Raw genomic sequence first — 25,480 nt, forward strand, 5'->3', positions numbered from 1 at the left:
CCTCAGTAATACTGAAAGATAAACATTACAGATACTTTATGTTAAAAATAATCTAAAGATGATCACTCTCATGTTTAATGTAGTGTACTAGTAGTACGTAGTGGTTCTTTGTTCTATATTATTTGTGCAAAATTGCTAGTCAGATTTAGATGTTCAGAATCGGACACGCACTATATTAGTTGAACAAGCAAGATTGCTAGTCAAATATTTCTCAAGTAGGTAAATTTCAGGAGGTTATGAGTTGCCCTGCACGTGTTCCATCCATCAAAATATCAAATCACCCCATCCCATTCCATCCACCGGACCACCGGTTTCTATCGGCATTCATTGCGCGGGACGACGCTTTTCGGAGCGACGCTCATCGAATGCTGGCGCAGGCGGGCGCGGCGCTGCTCAGATCATTGTGTTGGATTGGATGTACAGTCATGTGTGTGGGATGTCTGCGCCCACGACTACCAGTCGCCCCTGCCTGCGGAACTGCGGAGGGAGGCGTCGCCGTCCCAGCGGCGCGCGGCAGCGACCACCCTAGATTTACAGGGACAGCATGTAGTAATGGTTAAAAGGAGTACCCCGTAGAGAGGGACAACATGTTGTGTTGGATTGGATCTGTTAGTATCCAGCGAGAGCTAGTGAGAGCAACTCCAAAAGAACCACCGTCATGCCCTAATAGCTAAATTGAAAATACACCCGCGGTGTTAATATTATCGACGAGATGTCAAATTAGTCCTTAAATTACTGAACTGTATATTTATGTCACGACAGGTCCTAACCTCATTCTTCATGACACCTACGACCAACCCGCGCTCCCCACGTTCTCTAAGCTACGTTGTCTTGACCGTCTTTCTCCGCCGAAGCTAGAGCCACAAGCCAGTCCTACGCGAGTGTCCTGTATCGTCGGGAACGTGAACGACATTTGCGCCGTTGCGTGCGGTCCCGGGCACACTGCGCGTCGTCGCTGTACAGCGCCTCGGCCAATGGCCTCCCCAAGCCGTGACTCCTTGCTTGCTAGCTTTGATTTGTCGTTGTACACCTTCGACCATCCTCGTGCTGTGTAGGGTTCCACCGCCTAGCACCGCCCTCCATAGCTACACGAGCTCATTGCCAGCCCTCCTCTATTAGCCTCCAAGGACCCCCAACAACTCAATAGCTGCCTCTAAAACTCTATTAGCCTCCAAGGACCCCCAACAACTCAATAGCTGCCTCTAAAACCCAGCAAGCCACCCCAATTCTCTACTCTCACTAGCGCAACTCCAGTGACTTGCCGGTAAAAACCGGGGCGATGGGTGAGACGGCACACTATTTCATAGCTCCAATTATGCCAATAGGCCCCTTAGCCGATGTTATTCGGTCACGTAGGACGGTCAAACGCTTCTAAACGAGCTTAGGACCTCTTGTAACCCACTTAACAAAAAATTAGGACCTAAATATGCAGTTTAATAATTTTAGGACTAACTTTGCACCTCGTTAATAATATTAGGACCACGGATGCATTTTTCCTCACGTTAGTTATGTCCAGCGGGCTCTTTAGCTGACGTGTACTCGGTCAATGCGCCACGTAGGCCGGTCAAATGCTCCTGGACGAGCGTAGGATCCGTCGTGACACACTTAGCAAAGAATTTGGACCTAAATATACAGTTTAGTAATTTTAAGACTAACTTTAAAACCTCGTCAATAATATTAGGACCGCGGGTGTATTTTACTCCTAAATTTGGGGATTTCGGTCCGAAACCGCTCTCTAGCAGAAGCCTCGTCCCGTTCCCCATATGGAGGAGTCCCCCATATCCCGCTGGGGATCCCCCATCCCCAGGATTGAGCTCGGAATCCCTCATCCCTCAACCGCCGATGCTGAACCCTCCCTCCCGCGGAATCCTCCTCTCCGCACAGGTATGCGCCTTCGCCGTCTTCTCCTTCTCTTCTAGTTTCGCCCACGTGGATAGCCGCCCGAATCTGAGAGGAATGGGAGGAGACTCGGTAGGGAAGTGGAAAGGCCATGGGCGTCGGGCCGCTGGGCTGGCGACGCAGGGCATGGGGAAGGAAGAAGGGGCGCGGGGGAGGAGGGAAGCGGCGCAGGTGGATGGCGGCGCTGGGCATGGGGATTGGGGAGGAGGGAGCGGCACGGGGCAAGGGCGCAGGTGGCCGGCGGCGCTGGGCATGGCGCGAGGCAGGGGTGTTGGGGGCCGGCGGAGCTGGGGGGCTAGGGCTGGATTTGAGACAGAGAGATGAGAATGCAGTGCAATTTTTATCATTCTTGCATATGACATTGCAAATTGAAGCAAAATTTTGTACAAATAGAATTGATATTTGTATACCATTTATGAAATTACAGGGTGTTGTGATGATTCTCAACATATAGCCGTTGAAAATATAGTTTGCTTGAATAATTAATTATGGAAAATAAAACATTTTTATTTCAATTATATGCATTTCAAATATACGATTTTAAATCAACTCATTTGAAATATTGAAGTTCAAATAATCAGTTGGAAGATATGAATATAATATAGACAAGTGAAATATAGGGGATGGGATTTGGGAATTTGCCGAAGGGAGTTGAGATTTGAGAGGGACAAATGGGATAGGAAATCCCCATATATGAGATTTTTTTTGCGGGGACCATATATCATAAATACACGAACTGAATCTGATGTTACTATAACTAAACATCGTTCATAAATGGTTCAGCAAAAGTCTGACATTAGTCGCTGCACTAGAATTCTGGAGATACCGCCACGTCTCGTCGTCGTCGACGAGGACACGCTGGTCAAGACCAACCGGTGCTGCAGGTACGAGGTGGCATCCTCCTATACCTCATCCTCGTCCATCACAGGTTTCTCGACTGACTAACTATTGATTTTGTCAGTTTGCAAATTCTGTTTTTTGGCGAGGTGCAAATGAAGATTGGTGCACGGGTGTGTCTGAATGTCGACATCGGCTCGGTTGTATTCATTGTTTGGTTGTGTCCAGTACGTGCCTGTTCGGTCAGTCACCGCGGAAGATAGTAGAAAAAAAAACTTCATCGACGAGCCGCGAGCGAAATCGCATACTATGGAGCCTCTCACCCTTATTAGAAAAAGAGTGGTCAACGGATGAACAACAAGACAAAACAAAGAAGATTCCGAAGCAAAAGAAAAGAATAGATACAACCTCACGTAACTTTCATGGATCTTGATGCATAGATCGACGACACACAAATTAACTGATTCATAACAAAAAAACAGATGTCTGTGCGCTACCAAAAACGATCTTATTAAGCTGAGTAGTACGTTTTAGTTATATATAACAATAATTTTAATCTGATAATGAATGCATCATGTTTCTTATTTTTTTACTTAAGTAAGTAGTCTATGTAATATTTTGTAAATAGCTAAACAAAAGATTAATAATGTTTTAGAACTGAAGCATAAAATGCGTTCGATTTCAAATGATGGATTTAAAGATTGTATTCAAAAGTGCATTAGATTTAAAATGATCACATTATATGAATTAGCTGAAATTGTCAATTTTCTGGAGGTAGTTCTGAAACCACGAACCAAAGTGTTACATGTTGTTTTAAGTTATTTTAAAATGAGATAAAAGGATTGTCGATTTCACTAGTTAAGAAAAAAATTGTGGTTGAAGCTGAAATAAGAAACGACATGGATCTAATATCTCATAACTAAACTATGCTCCAAATAGGGCTCGGCCTTTAATTATTTCCTCCAAGTCAAGCATTCGCAGGAAATTTACAGTGTTGAAATATCTTAGCATTATGTTCCTTCGAGAGTTTTCATGAGACAAGCATGATTAGATAGACCATAGCTTTTCTACGGAAGCCGTGACAGTGTTACAAACTACTAAATGTGGCAAACATGATGGAGCTTGTAATCTTTGGTGACGGCTTCAAAATTGACATTTTGTTTGGACTGTGTTCTCTGCTTCAGTCTTCTATGCTTCCAGCCTTCTTCATCGTTATGGCGATGTACTGGTTCAATGGCTTTCCATGGGGGGTGGTGTGTTCTCAGCCATAACGTGTTTCAATAATCTCATGTTCTAATCTATTGGAGTCAGCGGCTCATGCAGTTTTCAAAACCTTTTAGGTTAGACTACCCATGTGTGTTCTCCTTTTGCAAATTATTTGTCAGAAACACGTAAAAATGTCGATATTAAAAATGTAAGACTAGAGAAGATGAAGATTTCATAGTATTATAATTTAGGTCTTACTGTATACTGTATTACAGAAGAAGATGAAGATTTCACGTAGTAACTAGTTTCATTAATCAATAAAGTAAGTAGATTATTTACTTAAGAAATGTCTTTTCTTCCGGTGCTCGGAAAAAGAAAGTTGAAATTTGCTGTTTGTTGCCCTGCCGCTTAGTCGCACTTGCACACAAGTCTTACTGCGTGACCACATTACTGACGTGAAAAGAGAGAGGAACATTCTTAAAAGACAAATACAAATTCGCCTATTTACAGTTTCCGAAGGCATAGACACGTCATCAATTATACTATTCTTTCCGTCTCATATTAAGTGACTCAAATTTGCCTAAATATGAATGTATTCATGTCTAAAAAGCGCTAAATACATGCAACAAAAAATCACTTAATATGGGTAATATAGGACAGAGGGAGTGCCGGTCTATCTGCGAACGATCCGAAATGTCGTGACAAGCCCAGGCATAAACCCAACCGCAATAGACGAAACAACAAATTAGCCACAGCCTTAACTGCTAGTAAAACCGTGCTATTTCTATCCATCAGGAGCCGGCTGTTGGCACCGCCGTACCGGCACCACCAAACACCAATCCGCCGAGCAGCGCTTTGGAGAGCTTGGACAAAAGGACACGAAAATGGACCGATCCGTCCGACGAGCGAGCCATGACACGCCTGCCGGCCGTCCCGCGTCGCTCCGAGAAAAGAAAACGAGACTAGTGCTTCCGAAACTGGCAAACTGCCAGCGCAAAAGCGGTTGGCCCGGGTAGGGGGAGGCTGCCTGCCTTGGGTTCCCCCGCACGCCGTTTTGGGCGAAACCCAGCGGCTGTCTGTCCGTCGAAAGAGACCGGGTCTCGCTTCCCGACCAAACAAGGCGGCGGCCATTCATGGCGCGCGCACGAAACCGCCCGCGGCCCACCGTTACCCGAGCCCCCCCGCCCGCGCCCGGGTATAAAATCCCCAGCTCCCGCCCGGCGTTAATTCCCGAGCTACCAACGCTAGTACACTACGGTTTTCGTACCAGCAACCAGTTCACGGGTAGACCAGATAATTTCTTCCAGAGACCCGATGGCTTCGATCGTGCTGCTGCTGTCCGAGCTGCTGGGCGGCGCGGGGAGCAACGGCGTGCTGGCCGCCAACTGCTACGCCGGCGGGCAAAGCCTGCGGGAGTTCCGGCCCGTTGCTGCTGCGGTGGTGGCCAAGGACGAGCCGGCGGCGGCTGCAGGGAAGCGGGAGGCTGCCGCTGCCCCGGAGGACAAGCGCAAGGAGGAGCAAGAGGAGTCGTTCGAGGATCTCGCCGCCATGTCCAGGATTGCCGTGGACGTCATGTGGCCTTGATCCAGTGCACCGGTTTGAGTTTGAGGTTTATTTTGCTCGAACATGTAAATATGCAGGTTAAATGTTGAGTGTCTTGATGTTTTCCCCTCCTGTGTTTGTCCTAAACAAAGTGTTGATCCTTCGGGGCTTCCCTGAAACAGAAGCTTTCTTCAGGGTTTTCCTCGATGACAGCAACCAAAAGTTTCTTCAGGTATAGTGTCAAAAAAAGAAGTTCGTTAGGGTGTTGATTCACCATTTTTAGGTAGTACTTCGTATATATTTGGAGGTTGCTAAGAACAAAACATCGTAAGATGCCACTACAAGTCAGACGGGAGATGGTGATCTTCTGATGATCTTGCATTTTTTAGCTTCTGAAACAGGGGAACTATCGGACCTAAAACCAGTACAAGCAGGTCACTCCGATCCTAAATTGTTGTGGTTTTAGCTCAAATTTGTACTAAAATCATGACAATACTTTAGGATCGGAGGAGGGAGTATAAGAGTACAAACTTTTGAACACACCATCTGATCAACGAAATATCGGCACTTGCTCACTAGAAAAACCCACAGTTCATTATTGTGATGGTTAGTCGAACTTGCATTTACCACAATGCAGTCCCGGTTGTTTTGCTGACATTATTCAGGTAGTCCAGAAGACTTGAGGATTTCACTCGAGAATAGAAAAAAGGCTCAAGATTTTTAGAGATTATTCCCATAAAACTAATTTACTGTTAATCCAGAACAATACCGGCATATAAAGAGTTATTTCCCACACTGGTTCAAAGTACAAGTCCATCAATGTGCTGTCCTTCGAAGGATACAAAGAGGAGATGGCGATATGCTAGCTACGCTAGAAGTGTCCCAGCCATGACAGTAACAGCTTCTCCCTGAATCCGCACTCTCTGGTTTTCATCATCCAGTTCCAGGTACAGTGTTCCGCCCCTTGGAGATGCCTGACGATAAATGGTCAAATTAGTAAAACAGACATGATTGTTTGGCTGATCGAGCGCAGATATAACATTTATTAAAACAAAAAATATACTAGCATTTGTTAAGAACATACTTGAAATGCCTTTAGTTTTTGCTTCCCTAGCTTTCCACCCCAATATGGCGCCAAAACACAATGCACACTGCCAGTAACAGGGTCCTGCCAAAATATGGTGATCAGGGGTTACGAGTTATGGCTGACGAAGCTGCAATAACAGGAGAAAGTAGATAGCCAATATATGCCCACAATTAATCTAAAATATAGGAGGATGTTATAGTTTTCAGCAAATCCTTCGTAATACAAGAGTTTCCAATTCCTTGCTGAAACTTCTGTCCTAATTGCGATGGTGGCAGTTTATATTTCGAACGATTCACTGAGATAGGTAAAAATTGTAAATAAATACATAAACAAAAACTAAAGAACCAGGGATTGTGCTATAGGTAGGACTGTTTTAAAGCCTGATCACTAAACTACCTAGAAGAAAAATAAAGAACCAGGTGTTGCTATGAAGTACTCTCTCCGTCCAACAAAGGATGTCTTAAATTTGACCAAATTTGAATGCATCTATACACTAAGTCATGTCTAGATACATCCAAATTTTGACAAACTTAAGACATCCTTTGTTGGACGGAGGGAGTATGAAGATAGCCAAACCACATGACATAGAGAACTGGAACCTGGAGAGCAGGACATAGGTTAGGGAGGACAAAAGCGTGAGACAACAGATAAATTGATTAACTTGTCATCATTACCCAATTGATAATTGATGGACGTGGTGCCCCTTGTATAGGAGGGCTTACTTGGCCCCTAAGCAATAACTTTAAAGGATACTAATCCACTCTCTAGATTGGATCTTATTTCTTTCCTATTTAAATTACTCCCCAGCCTTGGCTTGGCTGCAAAGAAGCTCCAACCCTGCTAATCCACATTATGAATGTAGACACGATTCTAACTGAAGAAAAATATCTTATGATATGCATTTATAGCTACTAAAGCAAGGTTGACAACATGCTGGAAGTAGAGAACTCTGCAGGACAACCATATCCAGACTGAAAGATGTATGCGAGACATGGCCACAATTAGGTGTTGGGGAAGGTAATCATACACTGATTTTTCCTATAATTACCTATTCTTATATACAACTTTAGAGTAAGAGAGGTCATCACCTCATTTATCCCAAATTTCGGGCAGAAGAAACGTGTGAAGATGTCATAACCAGATCCGGCAGGTGCTGGTCCTGTAACAAGAAGACCCCTGCAGGCCAATTTTTTTATTTCATCAATGTTAGGAAGCATATTGACAACCTCTTCTCCAGAAGAAAGTTCCACCTGAAAGCCAGGCAAAATTGTATTGAGCAATTAATGTTTTTGAAGTAAACGTGACCAAAGTGTTCATAACAAGGAACCAAGTACTCTTTTAGGATAATGACCTTAGTAGCACTAACATGCTCCAATTTTGAAACAGGAGGTTGATTCAAACGTAAGTAACTAAGTATGCAAGAAAAAAAAGGGAGAGGCATTACAATGAGGTCACCGTCGGTTGCCGATTTGTGAACACTGATGATGGGTGCGCCGTTCAGGGTCTTGGGGATCGATGGCATCTCGTGGGAGGAGTTGCAATCCACAAAATCAATCCTAGGGAAATCCAGCTCAATAAACTGTTTCCCCTGCTCCTCACCTGGGGCACCGGTGCTCTCTGCTTCAGGAACTTTCTTGGCAGTTAGGATGCCAGACCTGGTCATGAACTCGACCACGCCATGCTCCGCAAGAACGGTCGTGAAGAGGAAGTGGGCAGAGGCCAAGGTCGCGTGCCCGCAGAGATCGACCTGAGGAGAAGTGAAAACGACGACGTGCGCGGAATTAATGTCAACGGGTTCTTCAGATCGATGCTGCTAACGAAAGTGGGCGGCGAAATTTGCGGAGGAAATGGATGGGGAGCCGTAGGGAAGGCTACCTCGGTGACGGGAGTGAACCATCGGAGGTGGAACCGCGGGGCGGCGGCGCCTGCCCGGGAGAGGTCGCGGGCGAGGAAGGCGGTCTCGGAGAGGTTGAACTCGGCGGCGACGGCCTGCATCCACCGGTCGTCCGCTGCCGCGGCGGCGTGCTCCTCCTCGAGGAGGCACACCGCGGCCGGGTTGCCCTTGAACGGCTCCGCGGCGAAGGCATCGACCTGGGTGCGACGTGACCAGCGTCAACGGCACGTCTTGAAAAAGAGAAGAGACAAAGAGGGAAGCTACTCACCACCGCATATCGGATGGCTTTCTTGCCCATTTCCAGGCGGCGGCGGCGGTAGCTGCTGCTGCTGCTGCAAATTTGCGTGAGCCTCTTCAAAAATTTCGCATGCGTACCAGCAGTGGAGTGGAGTTAGGAAAAGCTCAGTCGAATTTAGTGGACCGTGGACACCGTGTTGCTTCTTCCACCATGGAGTACAAGTCATCTCAGCTTGTCCCAACTAATCCTCATATTTCCACTCTATTTCCATCGATTAATATAAAATTTCCTATATTTCTTCAAAATAATAATATAAATTTCTTATAATGTTGACCAAATGTATAGGACAAAACTTTTCATATTTAGAACACAGAGATAGTAATATAGAATAACGGTTTTACTATATCTAGTCTGATTTTTAGTTAGGGATAAGTTGATCCTCAGCCATTGGATATGCTTTGTGCTTTAAGATTCCAAACGAACTACTTCCTTCGTCCAACAAAGGATGTCTCAATTTTGACTAAATTTGAATGCATCTATACACTAAATCATGTCTAGATACATCAAAATTTTGACAAACTTGAGACATCTTTTGTTGGACGGAGGGAGTATGAAAACTTGAAAAGGAAAAAGTGAAATAGCATCCAGACACTAATTCGACGGTTCTGATTCGTCAACTTAGATTTTAAAATTTTGGTTAAAAATCAGCTTGCTGAGATATAATCATACCTTGTCCACCGCTGCTACTGCTCAGCAGCAAATGTCTAAGAGCATGTCCAGCATTGGTCAACACAGCTGCTAAGAAGATTTAGCACCGGTCATGCCAATGCTAAGAGATTTTTGCTAGATCCGCATCAAGTAGAACCATCGGTTCCAAGAGCAGGTTGACTCTGGTGGAGCCCATGTGCAGCTTTCCCCCCCTCCGTTCTTTCTCCCCACCTTGCTAGAAAGTAGTATTCTATATTATTTAATGGGATCAACTGAGAAAAGCTTAGCACATGTACATTGCACTAGTATTTCGGTTTGTAGAACTGGTGCTTCTGCCAGGTCTCTAGAATCGACACATTGGCCTTGCTCTAAGAGCAAGAATAATAGAACGTTATCAGCCAGGTACAAGGTTTCCATGTCATCAGAAATCATACTTGGAAGAGAAAAGAAGGGAGGAAAGAGGAGCTGACGCTTCAACAGTCGCTCGTTGTAGCACGGGTTTCAAAGAAAGAAGAGCCGGCATGCAGCCTGCTGCTAGCTCTAGGTGGGTGGTTGCTTTTTTCCTTTTAATATTTTATAACTTGTTTCTCTTTTCATGGATCAAAGTACATGCATACATTAAATGTTTAAATACTTATGGAGCCAACCTAACAGTCAGTCTATCTGGCTTTATGTGACATGGCATTGGCTTATAGCCAACAACTAGCTCATCTATTATTCTTACTCTAATGGCTTGGCTTTGAGTTTTCTCTCTAGTTACACACGTATATGCAATTACTCTAATGGCTTGGCTTTGAGTTTTTCTCTCCAGGTACACACGTATATGCAGATGCCGCCTGGAAGCTTTCTCAGAACCATCCTAGGATCTCCTCTGTCAAAGCAGGGATTGCTGTTTTCGTCGATCATTTCTCCCCCTCCTCAAATCTGTAGGTGCAAATTTCGCGATATTAACCATTCAGCGCCATGCAGGTTCCTCTCCAAGCAGGTGTTCTCCTTACAGCAAATTTCGCGATATTATCCTTGCAGCTACTACCAGGTATCAGCAGGTTCCTTTGTCTCCAATCAGGTGTTCTCCTTACAGACAACCTCACATTGGCGCAAGGCATAGCATTCAGCGACACGTACCCTGGACACTGGGGACTTTCGGCCGCTGCTGGACAGGATTTTCACCACTCTCCAGTCTATCAAACACATCTCTACAGACCGTAATGCAGTGGCACATGATTTGGCTACTACTGCTAGAAGACCAGGCAACATCTCTGATTTATCTTTCGCCTGTATTAACAGGTTCGAGTCCTGAAAACAGCCTCTTGCAGAAATGCAGGGAAAGGCTGCGTACAAGACCCAAAGTGGTCGGACCCTTCCCCGGACCCTGCGCAAGCGGGAGCTACATGCACCGGGCTGCCCGGTATTAACTGAACTCAGCTCATATATAGAGCTACTGGTTGCCCTGTGCACAAGCTCTACATGCTTCAAGAGTGGATGGAATCACGCTAAACTCTGTACTTTACTTTTAGTGAAATATAAATCTTCTTCCTTAAAAAAAAAGTAATCCAACTGAGCTCGAGGGCCGTGGAGTAACTATTTTGCAGACACTTCCTTTTCTGTCTTCTTGCTCTTGGCAACATCGTTATTCAGGGCATAAACTATGTGTGGTTACACATCAAACAGTGGCTAAGCTATCTAGAAACTTGCAATGTACAGTGTACTACCTCTCTCAAAATCAGTGTACTTCTTTCTCCCTTTCCTAAAATAAAAAGATAGGATCGACTGCCAAAGAAAGTATTACCATTTAATACTTCAGGAATCCATCATTGGTAGGTCCAAGAGCAAAAAAGCTTAAGATGCCACTCCAACAAGGGAGAGTGAGACGGCAGATGATGATCTTCTGATAATCTTATATTCAACTTCTGAGCAAAACCATGTCGATCATACTCACTTCTCAGGTTAAAAAATCTACAGCAATAAGAACTTTTGAACACCACTACTGATCAGCCCTTGCTAGTTGCTACAATGCAGTTCCTTTGTTTTGGTTAACAGTAAATTCAGGTATCAAGAAGAATTCAGGGTTCCCCTCCAAAGCAAAAAATAAATAAAAAATGGCTCATATATATATATATATATATATATATTCCCATAAACTAATTAACTGTTAACCATATAATTTATTGCCCACACCGTAGTTCATATTACAGGTCCACCCATGGTTGTCCTACAAAGCATGTCATGCTATGCTACCTAGGCTAGGAGTGTCCCAACCATGACAGTGACAGCTTCTCCCTGAATTCGCACCCTCTGGTTTTCATCTTTCAATTCCAGGTATAGTGTTCCACCCCTTGAAGATGCCTGATGATACATGGACATACGAAGGAAAACGAACATGATAGCTGACCCCTTATAGCATTTTCTTTCTAAATAATATAGATCTCCAAGATAATAATCAACTTGTTGAAAAGGTAACAAAGATCATACTTGAAAGGCTGTCAGTTTTTGCTTCCCCAGCTTTTTACCCCAATAGGGTGCCAAAACACAATGCACACTGCCAGTAACAGGGTCCTGTCAAGATATATAGTGAGATCAGGGTTTATGAGTTGTGGAAGCTGCATCACAGGGATTAATTTAAAACGTAGGAGGATTTTTATAGTTTTCAACAAGTCCTATTTAACAATACAAAAGATTCCATTTCTTTGGCAAAATCATCGTCATAACTGTAATGGTGGCAGTCTATGTTTACAAACATCTATTGAGTGAGGCAAAGACAGTAAACATATGAATCAAAACTGAAGAACCCAGGGATTGTACAATACATGGGACTATTTTGAAGCTTAATCACTACAATACCTGTAAGAAAATAGGTAAATACAGCCATGAAGATGCCCAACACGTCACAGGGGATAGCAGAGTTGAGCACAGGTTCCGATCTCCAACTCTAACTTCATCTCTTTGCTATTTAAATTAATCTCCTGCAGATCTAAATAATATTTATCTTTTCGGATATCACCTAATGCTATCTTGCACATAATGCCAGATCAAATATCTTGCAAAGAAGCTCCATGTTATGTGCTAAAATTGGTAAATATCCGGTGACCAGGAATATGGCAATTGCTCTCATCTAGCTGCCATCAAGGACCAATCCCCGGCATGGTTAGAGTATAGGGCACACTTTGGCTTGATGACTAAGAAGCTAACCCCTAAACTTGGAACTATCGCTAATTGAAAAGAAACAATCTTATCACTATCCATGTTTCCTAACTATTTCTATAGCTATCTTATACTTGAGATCCTTATTTCTTCCTTTGATTGGATGAGATAAGGATCCCTTGCACAGTACCACACGCTATACGTCTGAATAGTAAAATCTATCCATAACTTGTGCTTGGGGTTTGGTGTGTGCCCATGACATTCACCCTGCTAGGTGCTAGCCGATATTATGAATGTAGATACGATTAACTGAAGAAAGAATTCATGATGATATTCATTGATATCTAGGACAAGCAAGGTTGAAAACATGCAGGAGGTACACAACTCTGCTGCTCTACAGGACCACTGTATTCAGATTTCAGATTGGAAGATGTAGCATATGGGAGGGAGAGACATTTGCTCACCGATTTTCTTATAATTAGCTAAGGTTTTGGCCCTGAAGTTGTTGATGATGTGGTAAGTTAAACAGGCTTCGTGATTTCCATATAGCACAACGTTAGACTACGAAAAGGCGTCACCTCATCTATCCCAAATTTTGGGCTGAAGTAGCGCGTGAAGAAATCATAACCAGATCCAGCAGGTGTTGGTCCTGTAACAATAAGACCCCTGCAGACCAATCTTCTAATTTCGTCGGTGTTGGGAAGCATATCAACAACCTCTTTTCCTGACAAAAGTTCCACCTGAAAACCAAGCGAAACTGTATTCAGCAATTAATGTTTGTGAATTAACCGTCAACTCCGAAGTAAGAAATTCCAATTCATAAAGAGTAACCAAGAGAATGGTTGTTCAGCTTAGGAGAATGATGGTATAGTAGCACCAACATGCAAACAAACTAGAAGTTGATTCTCGAATGTAATTATGCAAGCAAACGATAGAAAAGGGAGAGAAATTACAATGAGGTCGCCGTCCATCGCCGATTCGTGAACACTGACGATCGATGCGCCATTTAGGGTCTTGGGGATCGATGGTGTCTTGTCGGAGGAGTTGCAATCCACGAAATCAATCATGGGGAAATCTAGCTCGATAAATGGCTTCGCCTGCTCCTCACCAAGGACACCGGTGCTATCTGATGCAGGAACTTTTCTGGCAGTTAGGATCCCGGACATGGTCATGAACTCAACCACGCCATGATCCGCAAGAACGGTCGTGAAGAGGAAGTGGGCAGAGGCCAGAGTAGCGTGCCCGCAGAGCTCGACCTGAAAAACGACGGCGCACGCAAAGATTTAACACCGCAAATCGACGGGTTCTTCAGATCGGTGGTGGCAGTAAAAGGGGGCTGCGAGATTTGTGGAGGAGATGGATGGGGGAGGAGGAGGGTAGGGTACTTCAGCGACGGGGGTGAACCATCGGAGGTGGAACCGCGGGGCGGCGGCGCCTGCGCGGGAGGAGTCGCGGGCGAGGAAGGCGGTCTCGGAGAGGTTGAACTCGGCGGCGACGGACTGCATCCAGCGCTCGTCCGCGACCTCGGCGGCGTGCTCCTCCTCGAGGAGGCACACCGCGGCAGGGTTCCCCTTGAACGGCTCCCCGGCGAATGCATCCACCTGGCTACGACGAGACCACGCCGGCACGGCCGCGTCAACATCACATCCTGAGAAGGTACTGGTCGAGAAGAGAAAAGCGGGGAGTTAACTGACCACGGCGTATCGGATGGCTTTCTTGCCCATTTCCACGGTTCAGGCGGGCGGCGGCGGGCTGCTGCTGTCGGGGTTCCCAATTTGTGTGAGCGAGGACTGTGGAGTCAACGACAGTGTCAATATTGCCGTGCTAAATCAAAAACCAGAATCGATCTATATATACTGCTGTTACCTCTCGCTACGCTAGCAGTACAAGGTTTACTTTCTGTCATCAGCAACATCCTCAGCTCAAAAAAAAAAAAAAGCAACATCCAGCCAGGTCATGAAATCCTCCTTGTCTGGCAAAAGGTGAGGTCCTATTCAGATTGTAACAGAATGCCAGGTGCTACGGTCAGCGATCCAAAATGACAGCTACAGTAGATCCCAGCTTGCTGGCTGGCTCCATCAGATCAAAGGTATCCATCGTATGCTCGAGACCAGAGAGACTTTCGACTGCTCATGATTTGGCAAGTTATGGTAGAAGGGATGGGGGTTAAATTGGAATTATGTTACTGTTTAATACTGGAGCATGTTTCGGTTCGCCCAGTTGCGTTCTGTAATCATGTTATTGTTGCCTTGTACGAGTAATATAGAATTATCCCAATATATATCCCCACTTCAAAAAAGAAGAAGATGAGTGTGGATCATATGTGTGTCTACTTCGTACATTTATAAAAGCATTATGTCAGAAACAAACAACGCTCAATAATCACCGATGTAATTACGACCATATTATGGATTGGGGCTGCAAATGTCACAAATTTGATAAGGACAAGTTTGCCTCCTTTTGAATGTAACCCGGAGTCCCGGATCAATGAAACTTGCACTTGCTATTTGCTTCAAAAAAGAAAAAGAAAAAAAACTTGCACTTGGGGTAATACAGTTCCAAGTCCGTTTTTGCTGGCAATGTTCAGATAATACAGAGGAGATCAAGACTGTATTCCCATAAACTAGTTTAGTGTTAAACAACAAAACGTAACTATCGTCCACACTGTTGTTCAAAGTACATGTCCATCAATGGGTGCCCTTGGAAGGGTACATGGCAATATGCAGCTAGGCGAAGAGTGTCCCAGCCATGACAGTAACAGCTTCTCCTTGAATTCGCACTCTCCCATTTGCAGCGTCCAGCTCCAGGTATAGTGTTCCACTCCTTGGAGATACCTGATGATCAATGTAAATGAAAACCAACATGATAGTTTAGTTGATTAAGCACACAGTGTAGCACTAAAAGGAAAAACAGATCACCAAATGATAGTGTAGTTGTCAAAAATACGCCCGACCACATACCTGAAATGCGGTCAGTTTTTGTTTCCCCAGTTTTCCACCCCAATAGGGTGCCAAAACACAGTGTGCACTGCCACAAACAGGATCCTGTCAACAAAATACAGTGATCATTGGGTTATGGTTTGTGCATGAAAGAGGATCTGAAGCAACTTTCACTATCTGAATATATTCAGTTTGCATGGCAGAAAGATTGCTGGTTAAAACCTCATCTATCCCAAATTTTGGGCAGAAGAAACGCGAGAAGAAGTCATAGCCAGATCCAGGCGGTGCTGGTGCTGTAATGATAACACCTCTGCCGGCACATTTTCTAATTTCTTCAGTGTTAGGAAGGAGGTCGGCAACCTCTTTTCCTGAAGAAACTTCCACCTGAAAGGCATGTAAGGTTCTTTTGGTGAGTCACACTGGACTAGTAACTGAACAGGTCCAGCTTCAACTCTGTTTTTCTTCTTACCATCTTTCTCTTTGCCAATCCTTCCTTCTTTTGTGTCACTTTAGTTCTCTAAAAGTTTAAGAAACTACAAGCATCCTTGTAACATGTGGATAAATAGCCGGAGGATTTTGCTGAACGTGTTTGTAAGATAATTTTCTTTTTTTGAGCAATAGTTTTTCAGTCACCAAGAGAAGAGTAAAGTGGATTGGGGGCGAGGCAGTACGCACAATGAAGTCGTTGGTGGTCGCCGATCTGTGAACGCTGACGACGGACGCCCCGTTGAGGGTCTCCGGGATGGACGGCAGCTCGTCTCCGGGACCGACGAAATCGCTCGCGGGGAAGTCCAGCTCAATGAAGAGCCTCTTCCCCTGCTCCTCCGTCTGATCCGGGGCAGGAACCTTCTTGGCGGTCAGGACCCCGGACTTGGTGGCGAACTCGACCACGCCCTGGTGCTCCGGGAGGACGCCCGTGAAGAGGAAGTGCGCGGACGCCAGAGTCGCGTGCCCGCACAGCGCGACCTGCAAATTTAACCGTGGCTTCGGATGAATCGACTGGAAGAGAAGAGGAGGAGAAACGGTGCGGATTCAATTAACGGATCAATTAATTAGGCGGCGATCGACCTCGGCGACGGGGGTGAACCAGCGGAGATGGAACCGCGGGGCGGCGGCGGCGGAGGAAGAGTCGCGGGAGAGGAAGGCGGTCTGGGAGAGGTTGAACTCGACGGCGACGGACTGCATCCACCGGCCGTCCCCCGCGGGTGCGGCGGCGTCGTCCTCCAGGAAGCACACCGCCGCCGGGTTGCCCTTGAACGGCTCGGCCGTGAAGGCATCCACCTGCAAGGAGCATAGTCAGTTAGTCACGGCGGCGCCAGCGTCGTCAGTTCCCGTGCGAGCCGAGAAGAGAGGAAGGGAACAAGCAAGGTCAAGGTCAAGGAGCACTGACCACGACGTACTGGATCGCTTTCCTGGCCATTTCCAGGAAGCAGCTAGCAAGCAAGCTCGACGAACTTGTGCGGGTGAATTGTGTGTGTCAACTGACAGACAGCCGAGCAAGTTTTTATAGGGCGCCACTGGCACTAATCTGCTGCTGATGACGGTGAAAGTAGGTAGAGTATTACGTAGTAGTACTGTGCTTATCAGCAGTGACGACATGTAAATTGCAGGCCTCCTTCCTCGTGGATAAACAAGTCCACCTCTGCTCGAAGCATTTGGAATCGGGGCATGTTACAGCTGAGTTCGTCTTCTGTCTACGTCAGTGAACCAATGCCTACCAAACGATAGTTGAGAGAGAGAGGACTAAACGTGTGTCTGCGTTGAGCCAAGTCAACACCAATACAATTTGGCTCAAGTTTTGGTTGCCCATGTTTTAGCCAATATTTACCAAAAATGAAAGAATAGCATGCTAAAATATTGGCTACCATGCAAGCAAGAATCAAAATTTTAGTCATGACCAAACTGTAACTTGTTCTCCTATTTTTACTTTGCTTTGACTGTAACTTGCTATGATATTTTTTTTGGATAATAGTACTACTTATTTACTCACTGATGCATTATATTGTTATTATGTGGTGATGAAATTTGACTGTTGGCCAACTGAAAAACAGTGAAGGCCTGAATAGACATTCCCTAGAAGAACTTGGCAAAAATTTAGAATCAAAAGTCAAAGCGTCCAGGACCCTTACAGCACCTACAACAAAAAAAATAAGATGTCGTAGTCAACAAACGGGAAAAATAGTTGTCACGTAGGAGGCGATCCATTCATTCATGTGTATCAGAAAATCATCACTCTGGAAGTTCTGTAACAGAAAAATGATCCTTCAGGAAGCCGCACAACATTTAACAAAATCTTTACACGCGTGCTCGAGATCCGAGTTATCATTTATTCGTGCTGTGGGCTGCTGCATGAGCAAACTAGAGAGAACAGAACTTCATTGGGTAGCTCAAATTTGTTCCAAGATCACCTCCGCACCAGAAACCTTGAAATCCGAAGGGGCTTTCTCGACGTTAAAAGCCTTGATCTTCCCGTCGTCAACGAAGGCTGACCACCTAAAAAACGATTCCAGGGTTTTAAACAAAATCAGAAAACCTATCAATCAGTTATCTGTACCCCACTCTGCATCATGAACACTAGAACTGGGTATATTTCACAAGTGCCTGATGGGAGATGAGACATGCTGCAGTCTACAAGTAGTAGTCACTACAGCAGGAGTCCCCTGGTGGGTACTACCTACTACTTCAGACCTAGTGAAGTGCACACAATTATTTTGCAGGGCAGCAGACAAGTACTTCGACCAACATTTTAATTAACTATGAAAGGGAGCAATCGAATAGTGATGTGATGCTGAAGATGGCCTTAGTAAGTGGTCGCATTCTGAGCGACAAAGATAAACAATTAAACATGAAATATTACTGAATGGTGGCTAAGAATTTCAATTAAAATTCTCACTCGGGAGAGTTGGAACAGCTGGATGCTGCTGAAGCATGCATGTTCTAGTCTGCCAGAACCAAACACAGCAATATACACACCTTGGCACCGTCATGTTATCCATATATGCAACTTGCTGACTTGCTATATGTTCACACTTTAATAGAATTATTATAGCAAATCTTGCTCCGAAAAAGGATTTGGACGTGACTCATCTAAGGGAGTCCTTGAAGTGACCATTTCCCAGAATAACAGCAAAGTTCATGGGAAAACAAAGGAAGACCTGATTCTTGACTAGTAGTTCGTGGCAAGATGGATGATCTAATCAGTGGGTTTATTTGTAATCATGACAGTTCAACACCAGAGTAAATTAACAATACTGTGTGTCATCCAATCATCAAAGTAATCAAAATCTAGCATTTCCCCTACATGAATGGCGTGATCACCAATCCCCTTGACTTTGCGACACAGCCATTGCATCTTGGCTTAAGGCAAGCTACCAGAAACTGAAGAATATCAACCAGAAACAGCATAAGATCCTTTCGATAGATGCATAGTTCCAATTTAACCCCCATAATATCATGGTAATCAAATCGGGGCATAATATATCCGTTTACATAAAAATGCCTACATGATGAAGTCATAAAACCACATAACCAACTAACCAAAAGTTCAGCAGTAAGAGAGGTAGCATTGCAAGTACATACACAAAGGTAGAGTTATATGTAACTGACTACATTTATATCATACGTCAGTTAAGTTCAATTTTATTACAAAGATCGCAGTTTTAAGAATAGTTCAAGAGTCGGCAAATGTAGAAATACCTGTGGGAGCGACGGCCAAGCAAAGCAGCAGAGAGATCTATTTCCAAATCCAAGCTTTTGTGGAAACTCCCGTCAAGGTCACCATAAAATTCAATCTGATAATACAATTCCAAAATCATGGCAGATGATTAAAATATAAATTTTTGCATGATTTTTATTCAAGAGCAAGTTAACATAAATAGTATGTGACTCCATGGGACCTCTACATGCAATAACCATCTAGCCTGGCATGCACACAATGAACATGTTTCAGACCCTTATTATCTTAAAAAATCCAGATTGAACATTCAGAACATAGAACACATATAAATTCAAGTGAACAAATGAGAGATGTGAGCTAAATTTGCACAATGCAATTTTATAGGCCATGGTGAAAAAGCTCAATGCAAGCTTCGGAATGAGCACAATGTGCCTCACAAACGAAACCAGCAGAAGGGTAAGTAGAAATACACGAAAACTATCCATCATTTAGGATTACTGTGGGTAGGGACCGAGGGTGTATAGTAACTTGAAGCATCAATGTTGTGATTAGAAGGCAGATGGTCCAATCTCTCATGGGCCATTACTTGGATATCAGGATATGTACATTATTATACCTGTACTATGTTCGCGATTCTGTGCTAAAACTACATTTCCAACAAAAGTAAAGTGTAGTTACTCACTGCATCTTTTGCCTGTAGCTTTTCTGCCCATCCATTCAGCACATATGGATCATTTACAGCTACACATATAACTGAGTCGATCCCTTTTGCTTTCAACTTATCAATGTTGTTCTTGTAACTAGGAACATGAGACTGCGAACATACTCCTGTATATGCACCCTGAAATATATAAGAAAGATGTTTGTGAACTATATAACCGGTTCCTCTTAAAAAACTATATGACCAATAAATCTTTTTGGAAGCGATTGAGTCTAGAACATATAATTATCAATGAGATGGAAAAGGCAGGAAAAGAATACCATCAATGGAACAATTTTACGACCCAATGGATGCAGGCAGAAATTGCCTAGAAATTTCAAATTATCAATAGCAATGCCCAATCGGCAGGCATAACCGAGGTCTGAAATTATACTCCAGTTCAATTAGAGACACATGCGGTTGTTTACATGAAACAGTTTGGGTAACAGTGTGACCAGATTGCACTGAATTCCTCAATTAGCTGCAGCACCTTACTGTCAAATCCTAGACAGGAAAGACTAAAGATCATGTCTAGTACAGTAGAATCAAACTCATACCCCTCAGAAATCGACAATGGTAAAAGAAACATGTCTTTGGTCGGCACAAGAAGGCAGGTCCGCAAAAATCTCAAGCACACCAATTCGCAGAAACCCTACTGCAAATTCAGGACTAGTTCCAATTGGCGTGAAATCTCATCGGGGATCCAAAATGGCCCAGCACACATGATGGGAAGCTAGCAGACAACAACGAATTTGGTAGGAGAGAGCGCTTACCGGCAATCCGAAGATGACCACTTTCTTCCCCTGCAAGCAGACACAAGGAAACGCGAAGAGGTCAGATGACAGGGCGCGGTGATGGTAGCAGCAGCAGCAGCAGGGGAAACAGCCAAACAGGGGGAGAGTATAGCAGAGGCAGCAGCGTACATGGAAGATGTCCTTGAGAGGGGTGGTGGAGAACTTGGTGGCGACGCCCTCGTCCCAGGACCGCGCCTTCTGCAGCGACACGCCGGGCGCCGCCGAGACGATGTCGGAGCCCACCGATGCGAAGCCCCTCGCCGCGGCCCACAGCGCCGCCGCCGCCGGGGAGCCCCTCGCCCTCCTCGCCAGTGCCGACGCCATCGCCCTTTTGATCCTCTACTCTCTCTCTCCCTCTCCCAGAAAACAGGAAGTAGGTAGGTACCGTGCTGGCCTGCTCGCTGGATCAGGTTCGTTTTGCTGCCGCAGCGGCGCTTGAGACGTCAGAACTCAGAAGGCGCACGCGCACGGCCCAGCTAGAGAACTCCGGATAAACAGGACTGTCCATTTGGGCCCGTTCGGATCTACCATTCCCGGCGGGGATCAACGGGGAATGGATCAAATTTACTTTAATTTCCAACCCATCCACTCCATTACCTGTCGGGAATGGTGCAACCGAAATAGACCATATAGATCAACTGTTTTCCCATCTGTCAATATAAAATACTACTCCTTCCTATCCTATATTATTGTCAAAATATGACATGTATCTAGACGTCTTTTAAGAATAGATACATCCATATTTGGACAAATTTGAGTCAAGAATTTAGAATCAGAGGGAATACCTCCGATTCGTTGTCGTGAACTAAAATGACGACAGCGGAGAAATTTGGTATCTGATTTTAGCAGCATGGTCATGTCATGGTCATTGGATGAACCGTTTCCTAGCAAGTGCATTAACTTGGATAAAGTCTCTTGCCCTTGTTTTCTGTCTCTCCCCTGACTTCAAATCCTTACGTAACTCCTAACTCGTCTCTTTATCCGCAACGAAGTCGGTTTAATTAATCATTGCATCTATCCTCTCAACTACGATGAAACCCCTTGCTCTAACTCATAACCACTAGCTTTAACTCATCTTGTCTCCACCTCCACAATGTTGTCGAATTAGGCATTTCCTCTGAACCATCAACTTCGATGCAATCTCTCACTGTTAACTCATAACTCCTAACTCATATCTACCTCTATGTCGTCGGCGAATTAAGCATATCCTCTACCACTTCCTTCTCCAGTGAAACATCCCACCCTAACTCAACTCATAACTCCTAGCTCGTAACCGTCTCCACATTGTCAGTAAATTAGACATTTCTTCTACAGGCTCGGATTGTAAAACAATACACCCATATCTTACACGTGCCTCCATATGCCGTCGGATTAGGCATTTTTCTCTAGACCCCATATCTCATGACTCCTATCTCGTCACCCTTCTCCATTTCCTCGTTGTCGTTGAACTATAGGTGGTTCCTCTAAACCCTCCAATCTAGTGAAACCCTCCACCCTAGCTTTTCACCTTGTCTCCGCCTCCGCGGTACCACCAACTCTACTCTGGTTCGCCACGCTAGACATGAAAGAGAAGGGAAATGGGCCAAAGAGATTTGGGTAAGAAAAATCAAGTAGTATTTCTAAGCTGAAAAATAACCATCCAACGGTTAGCGTCAATGTAACTTTTAAACATTTGACCACACGATGCTCGTGTGTCTGCAAAATAACCAGTTAAAATGTTCATGTTTATTTACTTTTTTCACATATGTTTTGTCTACTGTATCTTCGGTAGTCACCTGTTGCATTGTGTTGAAAAAAAAAGATAATATCTGACAGAGAAAATAGTGCAAACCCCATAATAAAGTCAATGGAGTGTTTGATGTACCTATAAACTAACAAACTATTGGAAGTTGCACATTTGTGTTTGGACACCGTGCTCGTTCATATAAAAGTACTTCACGTAGAAAATAATTAAGTCAGTTCAAAACGACATAGTACGTGACGCTCTTTAGTGCTCCTTCTTTCATCTCATATTGAGCATCGCAACTTTATCTAGATAAGCATGCATATACGCACTAAAACTTTGTCTAGATATATGTGTATTTAGATAAAGTAGCGAAACTTAATATGAAACGGAAGAAATAGTAAATTCAGAATTGGGAAGTTTTCTTCTCACGGAGCTTTGTCAACACTGGTAACATTTCTGATATAATAATATCCATCTTTCCTAGAAAATAAAACGGATTTGCTAAGGAGCAGTCGCCTGATAATTTGATTTTCTCAGTCGACGGCGTGGTCCGTCAGATCTGCGTCAAGATTCGTGCAAAGACGTCCGACGTTAAATAAAGAAACAACCGGCCCTTCAAACTTTTTCTTGGCTGGCTAGTGGTCCAGCGCGGGCAGCCATTTTCAGAGGTCCTGGGTTCGACTACGTGCGTCGCAGTCCTTTTATCTGTTTTTTTTTTCATTTTTCTTCTTTTGCTTGCACTACTACAAAACGGTGCATATGTGACGAGACATCAGTGACGGACCTTTCGTGCCCGTCACTGATTTTCTTCTTTTGCTTGCACTACTACAAAACGGTGTATATGTGACGAGACATCAGTGACGGGCCTTTCGTGCCCGTCACTGATGACCAACATCAGTGACGGTCGCTTCCACCGTGCCCCGGAAGGCCCGTCACTAATTGTTCAATGCGAAAAATAACAAAATTCAGAAAACCACACATTAGTGGCGGGCCTAGAAAAAAATCATAACTAATTCATAAAAAATCGGAAAAATGTGATTCTTTTTGCTATAGTCTTAGTTTTTCTTGATTAACATGATGGTATAATAATAATATCATATGTTAACATTTGAAGAATGACTTGTTAGTACAATTTTGTAGTTTTCCACAGTTGAGTGTATGGTTTAAGCCAAATAATCAAAGTTTTGTCCATTTCCATGTCCTAATTCATGATAATGTATCTATTTTTTGCATATAGGTGTATATTACCATGCCAAAAAGGGTTGCCAAATAAATTTATTAAAAAAAGTATTCTTCATTATATCTTGTTATTTCCCATAGTTGAACTTTATGTTTTATTTAAGCCAAATGACCAAAGTGTGTCTATTTCTATGCCACAGTTCATGGTAATGTGTCCATATTTTGCACAAAGGTGCGTATTTCCATGACAAATAATATTAACAAAAATCCTTACAATTGTTAGGTTCAAAATATGTGCATCTTGTCATGACAAACTATATTGGCATAGAGGTTTACAAAATTTTGGTTATAAAAATGATTTGTACGTCATTTCCATTTGGACGTCATAGATCACGATAATGAATCAATTTTTTGCACATAGGTGCATCTCTCCGTATCAAACAATGTTGTCAAATAGGTGTACAACGTTTTTGTTTAAACAAATATTTTTCTATTTTCTAAATGCAAAAGTGGGGCACCAGTGGCGGTTTTAACAGCATCACCTGTTACTAATGTGTGCTCGCTGGAAACTGAAAGAAAAAACGATTGATCCGAGGGCTCGCACGTTATTGATGGAAAGGCAACAGTCACGGATCGATGACATGTACAGCACCATCCCCTCTCTCTCTCTCTCCTTATCTCCTTCCTTCCATCCCAATCCTGCCTGTGGCTTCTTTCTCTCCTCCTCCTTTCCTCTCTCTCACCCCCCTATACAGCACAGCACCATCTCCACCTGATCTCCTCTGGCCCGATGTCCATGCCACCAAGGAGCCGCCGCCAAGGATCTGCAGCCCGCCTCTGCACCGGCCTCCTCCAATGTCGGACCCCGCCATGCCGCCAAGGAGCAGCCGCTGCACCGCCCTCCTCCAACTCCATCCAGCTGGATCCATCCCCGCTAGCAACTGCCCCGCTGCCGCGGATCAGGCCGCCCCTAGCCCCTAGCCTGCTGCAACCTCTCCATCCAGCCGACCACGAGTCCTCCGTCCCTCCCCGGCTTCCTCCCTGAACCGAAGGTGGCAGATCCAGTCTCCCATGACCGCGCCCCGTCGGGCCGCCGCCGCCGGATCCATCTCTGCCTCTCCTTCTCCCTCCTCCCTCTCTTCTCTCTTTTGTGCGTGCCTCCATCCCGAGGGATAGGGCGCCACCTCGGGTCCCGGCCGACGCCGCCGGGCAGGAGGGCGTCGGTGCAGCCCCCGGTTCTTGCCGCAGCCGCCGCGGAGGAGGGCGCGGGTGCAGCCTCCCGTCAGCTCGTCGCCGGATCCGGCGACCAAATCGCCGCTGCACACCGCAGGTACGTTCTCCCTGCTCTCTGCTCTCCCTTTCCCCTCTGTTCTCTCCCTCCCTCACTCTCTCTCTCTCACACACATATGGTGGCCACCAACCGCCGGTGGAGAGGAGGAGCTTGTCGTCGGTGAACTCGCGGGTGGAGAGGAGGAGCTCGTCGTCGGTAAACTCACGGGTTAAGGTATGTCTCTCTCCCTCGCTCCCTTCTCTCGATCTCTCCCTCTCACTCTCTCCCCTCCTACTGCAGTCGCCGAGGGCGCCGCCGCCGAGGAGACAAAGCCCGCGGGTTCCCGCTGCCGCTATGGAGATGAGCCGCCAAAGCCACGGGTTCTAGTGATTTGCTGATTTAGATTGTATTGTGATTTGTTGTTTTAGATTGTACTGTGATTGTACGCAGCCGGATTTGTTGTTTCATTAGATTAATTTGTTTGATTTGTGATTATTGAATAGAAGATGCAGGCTTGTGGCCTGCTTTTTTTTTATTTTGGCAAAACTCATATCAGTGTCGGTTGCTCACTTGCTGCCCGCCACTGATGTGTCTAACATCAGTAACGGGTGGGATGCCCGCCACTGATGTGGTACACATCAGTC

The 25,480-nt window shown here is 44.8% G+C and overlaps 6 protein-coding genes and 1 long non-coding RNA gene across 24 annotated transcripts; 3 read left to right on the top strand and 4 right to left on the bottom strand.

The window, feature by feature from the left end:
- The first annotated feature begins 1,700 nt into the window (after positions 1–1,700).
- LOC100824489 lies at positions 1,701–11,147 on the top strand. Of its 3 annotated transcripts, none has more exons than XR_002962869.1 (3): positions 1,701–1,884; positions 2,683–2,783; positions 2,861–3,919. XR_002962869.1 is itself a non-coding variant. In XM_024458348.1 (3 exons), exons 1-3 carry the CDS (start codon positions 1,764–1,766, stop codon positions 10,517–10,519), a joined length of 318 nt encoding a protein of 105 aa, XP_024314116.1. In that variant the 5' UTR covers positions 1,701–1,763; the 3' UTR covers positions 10,520–11,147. The 3 variants fall into 3 exon arrangements, 1 of the variants encoding a protein (XP_024314116.1); XM_024458348.1 differs by lacking the exons at positions 2,683–2,783; positions 2,861–3,919 and adding exons at positions 10,223–10,337; positions 10,438–11,147; XR_002962870.1 differs by lacking the exons at positions 1,701–1,884; positions 2,683–2,783; positions 2,861–3,919 and adding exons at positions 8,919–9,955; positions 10,223–11,147.
- LOC100826026 lies at positions 5,084–5,719 on the top strand. Its single transcript, XM_014899677.2, has one exon. The coding sequence runs from the start codon at positions 5,257–5,259 to the stop codon at positions 5,524–5,526; it is 270 nt and encodes an 89-aa protein (XP_014755163.1). The 5' UTR covers positions 5,084–5,256; the 3' UTR covers positions 5,527–5,719.
- LOC100827266 (uncharacterized isomerase BH0283) lies at positions 6,184–8,901 on the bottom strand. The gene is made up of 6 exons (XM_003566730.4): positions 8,734–8,901; positions 8,447–8,662; positions 8,016–8,318; positions 7,660–7,821; positions 6,569–6,652; positions 6,184–6,458 (listed from the first exon to the last, which is right to left on the bottom strand). The coding sequence occupies exons 1-6, from the start codon at positions 8,761–8,763 to the stop codon at positions 6,351–6,353; spliced, it is 903 nt and encodes a 300-aa protein (XP_003566778.1). The 5' UTR covers positions 8,764–8,901; the 3' UTR covers positions 6,184–6,350.
- Positions 11,148–11,413: 266 nt separating the features above from the next.
- LOC100829388 (uncharacterized isomerase BH0283) lies at positions 11,414–14,387 on the bottom strand. Of its 16 annotated transcripts, none has more exons than XM_003566735.4 (6): positions 14,247–14,379; positions 13,938–14,153; positions 13,506–13,808; positions 13,131–13,292; positions 11,884–11,967; positions 11,414–11,757 (listed from the first exon to the last, which is right to left on the bottom strand). In XM_003566735.4, the coding sequence occupies exons 1-6, from the start codon at positions 14,274–14,276 to the stop codon at positions 11,650–11,652; spliced, it is 903 nt and encodes a 300-aa protein (XP_003566783.1). In that variant the 5' UTR covers positions 14,277–14,379; the 3' UTR covers positions 11,414–11,649. The 16 variants fall into 16 exon arrangements, 4 of the variants coding, with proteins under 4 accessions (XP_003566783.1, XP_010230757.1, XP_010230753.1 ...); XM_010232455.3 differs by having other exon boundaries at positions 13,938–14,157; positions 14,247–14,357; XR_002962865.1 differs by having other exon boundaries at positions 11,692–11,757; positions 11,884–12,374; positions 13,131–13,309; positions 14,247–14,387.
- Positions 14,388–14,939: 552 nt separating this feature from the next.
- On the bottom strand, positions 14,940–17,451 carry LOC100830617 (uncharacterized isomerase BH0283). Its single transcript, XM_003566739.4, has 6 exons — positions 16,882–17,451; positions 16,560–16,772; positions 16,167–16,457; positions 15,714–15,875; positions 15,513–15,596; positions 14,940–15,386 (listed from the first exon to the last, which is right to left on the bottom strand). Exons 1-6 carry the CDS (start codon positions 16,909–16,911, stop codon positions 15,279–15,281), a joined length of 888 nt encoding a protein of 295 aa, XP_003566787.1. The 5' UTR covers positions 16,912–17,451; the 3' UTR covers positions 14,940–15,278.
- Positions 17,452–17,633: 182 nt separating this feature from the next.
- LOC100832637 (peroxiredoxin-2F, mitochondrial) lies at positions 17,634–21,065 on the bottom strand. Its single transcript, XM_003566744.4, has 5 exons — positions 20,791–21,065; positions 20,641–20,670; positions 19,850–20,008; positions 19,188–19,282; positions 17,634–17,984 (listed from the first exon to the last, which is right to left on the bottom strand). Exons 1-5 carry the CDS (start codon positions 20,983–20,985, stop codon positions 17,879–17,881), a joined length of 585 nt encoding a protein of 194 aa, XP_003566792.1. The 5' UTR covers positions 20,986–21,065; the 3' UTR covers positions 17,634–17,878.
- A 3,582-nt stretch (positions 21,066–24,647) lies between these two features.
- On the top strand, positions 24,648–25,374 carry LOC112271153. Its single transcript, XR_002964079.1, has 2 exons — positions 24,648–25,070; positions 25,137–25,374. It is a non-coding gene; the product is annotated as an uncharacterized LOC112271153 (long non-coding RNA).
- The last annotated feature ends 106 nt before the right edge of the window (positions 25,375–25,480 follow it).

The sequence above is a fragment of the Brachypodium distachyon genome, chromosome 2 (genome assembly GCF_000005505.3).
Source record: "Brachypodium distachyon strain Bd21 chromosome 2, Brachypodium_distachyon_v3.0, whole genome shotgun sequence".
Lineage (NCBI taxonomy): Eukaryota > Viridiplantae > Streptophyta > Magnoliopsida > Poales > Poaceae > Brachypodium > Brachypodium distachyon.

Coding starts and splice junctions, on each gene's coding strand:
- LOC100824489 (XM_024458348.1), top strand. CDS start 1,764: ATGGAGGAGTCCCCCATATCCCGCTGGGGATCCCCCATCCCCAGGATT. Junction 1,885..10,222: donor GAATCCTCCTCTCCGCACAG/GTATGCGCCTTC, acceptor TTTTCTCTCCAG/GTACACACGTATATGCAGAT. Junction 10,338..10,437: donor TTCTCCCCCTCCTCAAATCT/GTAGGTGCAAAT, acceptor TTATCCTTGCAG/CTACTACCAGGTATCAGCAG.
- LOC100826026 (XM_014899677.2), top strand. CDS start 5,257: ATGGCTTCGATCGTGCTGCTGCTGTCCGAGCTGCTGGGCGGCGCGGGG.
- LOC100827266 (XM_003566730.4), bottom strand. CDS start 8,763: ATGGGCAAGAAAGCCATCCGATATGCGGTG. Junction 8,319..8,446: donor GGTTCACTCCCGTCACCGAG/GTAGCCTTCCCT, acceptor ACTTCTCCTCAG/GTCGATCTCTGCGGGCACGC. Junction 7,822..8,015: donor CAACCGACGGTGACCTCATT/GTAATGCCTCTC, acceptor CCTGGCTTTCAG/GTGGAACTTTCTTCTGGAGA.
- LOC100829388 (XM_003566735.4), bottom strand. CDS start 14,276: ATGGGCAAGAAAGCCATCCGATACGCCGTG. Junction 14,154..14,246: donor AAGCCATCCGATACGCCGTG/GTCAGTTAACTC, acceptor CGTCGTAGCCAG/GTGGATGCATTCGCCGGGGA. Junction 13,809..13,937: donor GGTTCACCCCCGTCGCTGAA/GTACCCTACCCT, acceptor GTCGTTTTTCAG/GTCGAGCTCTGCGGGCACGC.
- LOC100830617 (XM_003566739.4), bottom strand. CDS start 16,911: ATGGCCAGGAAAGCGATCCAGTACGTCGTG. Junction 15,876..16,166: donor CGACCACCAACGACTTCATT/GTGCGTACTGCC, acceptor CATGCCTTTCAG/GTGGAAGTTTCTTCAGGAAA. Junction 15,597..15,713: donor CAAAATTTGGGATAGATGAG/GTTTTAACCAGC, acceptor TTTTGTTGACAG/GATCCTGTTTGTGGCAGTGC.
- LOC100832637 (XM_003566744.4), bottom strand. CDS start 20,985: ATGGCGTCGGCACTGGCGAGGAGGGCGAGGGGCTCCCCGGCGGCGGCG. Junction 20,671..20,790: donor CTCTCAAGGACATCTTCCAT/GTACGCTGCTGC, acceptor GTCTGCTTGCAG/GGGAAGAAAGTGGTCATCTT. Junction 17,985..19,187: donor CTTGGCCGTCGCTCCCACAG/GTATTTCTACAT, acceptor ATCGTTTTTTAG/GTGGTCAGCCTTCGTTGACG.